Here is a 7,805-nt window from a genome sequence, read left to right as displayed (position 1 = left end):
AAAAATAATTACTGGCTGGATCTCCAGGTGAAAAATAAAGCAAAAAGTTTACAAAAAGAAAACTAACACAGCCACCACACCTAAGAATTGGTAAACTAAAATACATTATATGTTTGTTTTTTTTCGGTTTTAACAATAGCGTGATGGTAGTCCACAGTGTCAATTCACCTCTCACAATAGTGTCCTTGTTTCCCAGAAGTCATGCACAACATTAATATAGATTGATATTGTTTGCTATTTTGAATGAACTATTGTTGGATAATTGTTGTATATAGCAATATACAAAAGTAACAAAAAATCATCAAAATTTAATTTTTGACACAGAATCCAGTAATGATTTCACATGTAATTCTAATTTATTTTTAAAAGCACTGACTCCAGAGCTGTCATACCTTTCCTTTTTTACTACATTATGCATCACTAACCAAGAACTGAGCATGTGCATATCAGATGATAGGACATTTAATAGGTACATGCTTGTTCCAGGCCATTATGAAAGTACTGAAGCCAAAGGCAGCCAGACAGCTACTATTTATGGAGGAAAGACCGTAATTGCAGACAAATGTCTTCTTTAAAATATTGTAGGATTAAAGATAAATATGTATTATAGTTTTTGAATTCCTTTAGAAAACATTGCATTCAGGCACATCCCCATATCTAATATTTACATTTTATTGAATATTTATAGAAAGCAGCATTTTATATACAGCTTACAAAAGGCACAAACATACAATAAACAAAAATGTAGAACTTTGCAGTCATATTTCTTATATATAAAGAGAAGAAATCTCTACATTCTTTCATACATCTCTTTAGATGTCAATGAGATGTACACACCACACAACTGTTCATCATACATCTTCTTGATAACCGTATCATCACACGATTCAGAATCTTCATTTACTTTAAAATATTTGTATATTTTAACTAAATTCATATTTTAAAGCTTTGATGATAGTTGGTATTCTCTCTACCACCCGTTTTTGGCCTTGATCTATTATAGAAAGTAGTTTGAACGCATTTGTTGCTATCATCCGTTCTTGTCACTTACCACATATAAATCTGCATATAGCCACTAATACCTTCAGTACTTCATTCAATACTTAAAATCTTAATTTAGCTTCTTTGGTGGCTACTTACATAGCCCCACATAAAAAAAAAATACCACTGTACACATTCATCAAACTTTGGGAACATCCAATACCAAAAAATCTTAGCAATGGTCTAATCTTGGCAGAATTAATTGGAATGTTGTAAAGTTAAATATGTAACAATGTTTTATGAACTGTGCCTTTTATGTATTGAATATTATGTCTTAACAAATTTATTTGGCATGCAAAATATTTGACGTTGTGTTTTTACCTATTAGCATATTGGTGGCTAATCTAATGTGGTTGTGTGGATCTTTTCCATGGCGACAATACATCCATGATGTCAAAGTAATTAATACACAACACAATTGGCTGGCCATTTGACTCAGACACTGTGTCTTCGGTTGTTAATCATGGTCATGATGTGAGTCAGATCCAAACTTTTCATCATCAAATCCATAAATTCATCATCTTTACGAGCTCCCTCCACAAACTCTTCCAGAGACAGTTCCCCTATGAAAAACAAAAATCAAAGGAACGTTTGCCAAAGCATAATTATCAATACAGATTACAATTGCCCTAAGTAACAGGTGAATTAGTCAATAAAAATACTTGATAGGAAATACAGTAACTACAATAAAGTTTTCAGAATGTTCACTCAATTTACCATTGTCTGGGCTATCTGTAATCAGTTGCAGCCAAATACAGAATACAAAAATGCATATAGAACTTGAAGATGCATTTTACCAGAAGAGGAGCCGGCTTACCATTTTTAAACCATGCATAAGTTTGCTATAAGTTACCCTAACCAAAAGCTGGCATTATTTCTTCTGATTTGTCAATAAAGGAACCTGATAAGTAGCTCTGTTCTCAGAATGTGCTAGGACATTCAGGCCCCGTTCATTCGAAGAGCAAAAATTCCCAACAAGCAAAAGACTACTGTTTTTAGTAGCCCTTGTTCTCAGGCAGAATTGAGCATTTTTGTCCCAATAGACTTCAATAGAAATGCCTGAAAAGAACGACATGAGCTTTTTGTTGTGCGTTTTTTGCTCAAACAGCAGCTCTCACCTAACTAATAAACTAATAGAATAATGGTTTTAACATTTATATATACATATTTTCTTTTAGTTTTTAACAAACACATGCAGCAAGGTTTCCAGGCCTGTGGGGTCTGCCACTGTTACCGGTTACCTTTCCAGCCCATGTGAGCTGGGGCCCTGGATGAAGCGACTGAGACATGGACAACTCAGGCATCTTGGTTTTGTTGTTTTATTGTAGATAAAGGGGATGGGAGAAGGGAATGAGTGGGATACTCCTTTAGGCTTTAACTATGTACACTTGGGACTTGGTTCCTGAAAAATGTCCATTGGCGCTTCCTTGACACCAGCCGGCGCCAGCCAACGCTCACTAACTCTGTGAATACTCTGTAGCCTAATAGAAGTGCTGAATCCTTGACTTAAAGTCCAAAAGATCCAGGACTGTGAAATTGTAGAACCACCGACACTGTTACACTGCAACAAGTCACTGAATACTTCCCTCCCGCCTTGCTCTGGCTTGAGGTAGTATGTTGTAGAACTGTAAATCCTAACTGGCACACTGTGTACAATTCAGGGCCCAATAGTAACCTTGAATTCTTCGGGGTTCACTGTCTATGCACCCCCCTCTGTAACTTCAGGGTCCTCAACCTAGGTACCCCCTTTCCGCTAGCTGGCACTGGATCCCAGAACCTCTTCCGGAATGGTCCCCTTTAACTCTGGCAGACCCCCAGGGGCAATCCTCAGTATTCACAACCTGTGTAGGCTTTCCTGGGACTGAACCCCTCTCTCTCCGCAGGTTCTCGGCACACCGGATCCCCTCAGCTTAACTCAGCACTCTGGATTCTCAGGTGACACCTCGAGACATCCTCTTTCCTCAGACAGGAGGAAAGACAGCAGCATTCTCCATCCTGGGACTCTGCTCCCGCCAAAGACACCGTGCCACGCACTTCCCCCAAACTTATACCCACTCCCAGAATCCTTTGCAGCATTATCTGCCTTCTGGGGTAGTTACAAGCTGGGATATGTCCACGGATTGGGCTTCCCACACTGCCCAATGAGAAGCCTGCTGAGGGCTTCTCCCCTCAGCAGGCACATCTGGAAGCCCTGACACCCTAGCTAAATAAATCACAGCCCTGCTGTTAGGCAGACAAGGCCCACTATACATTTACCTAGCACCTACCTGTAGGGTGCTACACACAGATAATAGTTGTTTACAATTGTGTATTTCCAAACTAATTTTTTTTATATTTATGGCTGTATTTTGTGAAATAAAATAGAACCCAACAATATTTGTGCTGATATTAAAACTTTTATCTCTCATGAAGATAACCCATGTGAATAAGTTCTCACCATCTCCATTTACATCAATTTTGTCAAATACGCGATTGGTAAACTCTTCTACAGTTGTGTCATGATCACAGCCGTTAATTGCTCGTACTGCCTAGGAGGAAAAAAAAGAAAAAAATGTTAACATAAGTGCTATAACTGAGAGTGATAAGCAAATACATTCAACATTTTGGGGAAATGGCGAACTTAAGAATTGCAATTTTGCATTTGAATATATGCAAATAGATTTGTTTAGGCTACAAATTATCATATCATTTGTTTATCAGGATTGTCTGAAATTCTGGATTGTGTAATTCTCTATAGATCATACAGGTTTGCATGGAAACATTCAGGTGATCTAAAATAAGTGCGCAAGTGAGTTTCCTGAGTTTGATCATCATTAAATACTGATACAAAGGGGTGGATTTACTAAAGGTAAATAGAATGTGCACCTTGCCAGTGCAGTTGCACTCTTTTTCCTCATAGGTTTGTAAGTGTGTTAAAGCTCTGCTGATGTCCATCATTCAATAATGTGCAAGCAAAAAACATTTTTTTTTTTTAATTTTCCTTGCACCTGATTGGGTAAAGTGAGGCTTTACCACATTTACATTTTCTAAGGAAAATTAACACAACTGCACATACAAAGTGCACAGTCTATTTGCCTTTAGTAAATCCACCCCACAGAGTGGTTACATTTACATGATCAGACTGATCTGTGAGTTTAAAGCGGAACTCCAGGCTCCTTTAGAAAAAATTAAAGGTCAGTCAGCAGCTACAAAGACTGTAGCTGCCTACTTAAAATGAGGACACTTAACTGTCCACGAATCCAGTGATGTCTTCACCTGAGCAGATTTTTCAAACAGTTCTAAGGTGCTGCCACCGCCATCTCAGCTAATGGAAATTGACAGTGAAGCCTTGGGGCTTCACAGTTGGCTCCCTACTGCGTATGCACAATGTGAATGGCCCGGCAGCAGGGGAAGGAGGAGGGGGGGCGAACTTCAAGCTGAGGTCACCATGGCGACCTCAGCCGGAAGATGGAGTGGGTACCTGTCAAAACCAGGTACCCATTCCCCCCTCCTCCCCGAAAGGTGCCAAATGTGGCAGCGGAGGGGGGTGCAGGGAAACAAGCGGAGCTTCCCCTTTTGGGTGGAGTTCCGCTTTAAATATAAAGTCTGCTGGTTAAGTCAGCAATGTTTTATTACTGAGAAATCATTTACAATATTTATACCAATGACAGTTATGACTGGTCACACTTCTCACATGCTAAACTGCTTAGTTTTAGCATGTGGGCTACTGTCAGTTTTGCCAGGCAATGAATGCGTGAATGATGTGCTGAAACACTGTTTACATTTCTTTTTAACTTTACGAAATGTACAGTTGTACACTCCATCAAAGTCCCCGGACGAGAGAAGTGTGGGCTGTACTACTGTGCAGTGACCTTCAGTGTCATCCAATGCAGTGCAGAAAAAAGTCAACAGTTTTCATCATTAGAATTTTTCTCTTCTTCTAACTTTGCTGAATATTTACTTAGATGGCTAAGACTTTGTTGTTTTATAATTAACATGAAAAATTATGCTTAAAGGGGTTGTAAAGGCACACGGTTTAATGCATGAAGGTAAAAAAACTTTACATTACTTACTTAATACTTACGTGAGCCCCCTCTTGATCCAGCAATGTTCACGAGAGTCTTGCCTCTCCTGGGACACACGCCATTGGCTATTGGCAGCAGCAGGAGCCATTGGCCATTGGCCATTGGGAGCCATGCTGTCAATCACAGGCAGTAAGCAAATCAGGAGACGGAGGGGGTTGAGCCAAGCCGCCGCTCTGTGTCTGAATGGACACACAGAGCAGCGGCTTGGCTCAGATGCACCATAGCAAGCTGCTTGCTGTGGGGCCCCCCAACAGGGTAGGGGAGCCAGGAGTGCCAGCGTGGGACCAAAGAAGAGGAGGATCCGAGCCACTCTGTGCAAAATCACTGCACAGAGCAGGTAAGTATAACATGTTTGTTATTTTAATGAAAATTAAAATTAAAGTTTTACAATCACTTTAAGATTAAGTGAAATTCCAGTAAATCACACATAGCAGAGATGATAGAGATGGATTTTGTAAAAGGCTTATTGAAAAAGTAAACACGTTTCCGTGCAGGGCGTAGCTAATATTTTACATATGTTATCAAGTAATGTTTTCCAGGCATGGGGCCTGAGGTGGGTCTGCCATTGTTATCGGCAACACTCCAAGCCCATTTGAGCTGTAACTCCAGGTGTGAGAAGTGAGACAATGACAATTCCGGCATCTTTGGTTTGTGTGTTTTATTATGTTTTGGGGATGGGAGAAGGGAATGAGTGGGATACTCCTCTGGCTCAACTAGGTACAATTTCGGGACTCTTCTAGAGAAAAATGCCTATCACGCTGTCTTGACGCCACCTGACGCTAGCCAACGCTTCCTGACGCTTGGATATACTGTAACACTGAAAACTGTGCTGGAACCTCGACCTTAATCCAGAAGATCCAGGACTGTAGAACACTTGACTCCTGACACTGCTTTGCTCAAAAGTCACTGAATAGCTCCCCCCAGCCCTGGGCTGGCTTGAGGTAGCTCTTTGTAAATTTCTGTGCTGCTGCAACTCTCAACTGGTACACTCCACACTGTACAATGACTCTTCAGGGCCCAAACTGCAGGTACCCCCTCTATACTTCAGGGTCCTCAACCTAGGCACCCCTTTACAGCTAGCTGACTCCTGGATCCCAGAACCTTCTCCAGGGTGGTCCCCTCTGACACTAGGCAGACCCCTGTTTTTGTTCCTAAATTTGCTTTTGATACCACACCGTCCCTGTGTGATAGATTTAGAAATGTGTGATGAATATTCATTGAGATAATGCCTTTGGTGGTAGACCGATTGTGTTCTGAAAAATAAGTTGCAAAGTCCCTAGACTGCGTAAATCTGTTACCTTTTGTGTATGCTTTTCCTTAAAAGATAACTTTACTATAATGGGGAAAAAAATCAGCAAATAAAGAAAAAACAATATTGCATATACAATTGTGAAAAAAATCATATTATAATTGAATGTTATTAAAAATGACCTTTCCTTTTCAATCTGCAGCTGTCATTTTCTGAAAATGAAATGCAATATGGCTACCTGGAGCTATTCTGTCCTGTCAGTGGCGGTTCTACATTAAATTGCTCCCCGGGCAAGACTCCCTCCCGGCCCCCCCCCCCCCAAAAAAAAAGAAATAACATAACATGACAACATAACAATAAATGCAGAGTGCCACAGCATTGCCCCCAATAAATGCAGAGTGTCACAGCATTGTTGCCCCCAATAAATGCAGAGTGCCACAGCAATGCCCCCAATAAATGCAGAGTGCCACAGCATTGTTGCCCCCAATAAATGCAGAGTGCCACAGCAATGCCCCCAATAAAAGCAGAGTGCCACAGCAATGCCCCCAATAAAAGCAGAGTGCCACAGCATTGTCCCCAATAAATGCAGAGCGCCACAGCAATGCCCCCTTTCAATGCAGAGCACCACAGCAATGCCCCCTTTCAATGCAGAGCGCCACAGCAATGCCCCCTTTAATGCAGAGCGCCACAGCAATGCCCCCTTTAATGCAGAGCGCCACAGCAATGCCCCCTTTAATGCAGAGCGCCACAGCAATGCCCACTTTAATGCAAAGCGCCACAGCAATGCCCCCTTTAATGCAGAGCGCCACAGCAATGCCCCCTTTAATGCAGAGTGCCACAGCAATGTCCCCTTTAATGCAGAGCGCCACAGCAATGTCCCCTTTAATGCAGAGCGCCACAGCAATGCCCCCTTTAATGCAGAGCGCCACAGCAATGCCCCCTTTAATGCAGAGCGCCACAGCAATGCCCCCTTTCAATGCAGAGCGCCACAGCAATGCCCCCTTTAATGCAGAGCGCCACAGCAATGCCCCCTTTCAATGCAGAGCGCCACAGCAATGCCCCCTTTAATGCAGAGTGCCACAGCAATGCCCCCTTTAATGCAGAGCGCCACAGCAATGCCCCCTTTAATGCAGAGCGCCACAGCAATGCCCCCTTTAATGCAGAGCGCAACAGCAATGCCCCCTTTCAATGCAGAGCACAACAGCAATGCCCCCTTTCAACGCAGAGCGCCACAGCAATGCCCCCTTTCAATGTAGAGATGCCACAGCAATGCCCCCTTTCACTGTATACATGCCATGCCAGAGTGCCACTTTACAATGCAGAGCGCCAGCGTCCCCCCCCCCCCGCCCCGCGAGACCCATCCGTGCACAGCACTTACCTCACTTCTCTTCACGTCTCTTCAGTCCTCCCGCGGCGCCTCCTCCTCGGCCAATGGCGTGAGGTTTGCCTTT

The 7,805-nt window shown here is 42.4% G+C and overlaps 1 protein-coding gene across 1 annotated transcript in view; it reads right to left on the bottom strand.

Moving 5' to 3' along the window:
- Positions 1–1,273: 1,273 nt before the first annotated feature.
- Positions 1,274–7,805, bottom strand: part of LOC309555017 (guanylyl cyclase-activating protein 1-like) — a 39,702-nt gene continuing 33,170 nt past the window's right edge. Inside the window, exons 3-4 of the mRNA XM_082256827.1 lie at positions 3,479–3,569; positions 1,274–1,604 (exon numbers count right to left, since the gene is read on the bottom strand). Of these exons, the coding sequence (XP_082112953.1) occupies positions 1,477–1,604; positions 3,479–3,569 (219 nt within the window). The 3' untranslated portion in view covers positions 1,274–1,476. The remainder of the gene's footprint in view (positions 1,605–3,478; positions 3,570–7,805) is intronic.

The sequence above is a fragment of the Pelophylax lessonae genome (genome assembly GCF_965119305.1).
Source record: "Pelophylax lessonae genome assembly, chromosome: 4".
NCBI classification, from domain to species: Eukaryota; Metazoa; Chordata; class Amphibia; order Anura; family Ranidae; genus Pelophylax; species Pelophylax lessonae.
The sequence above is the reverse complement of the archived record's forward strand: the minus strand, read 5'-3'. Positions and strand labels throughout refer to the sequence as shown.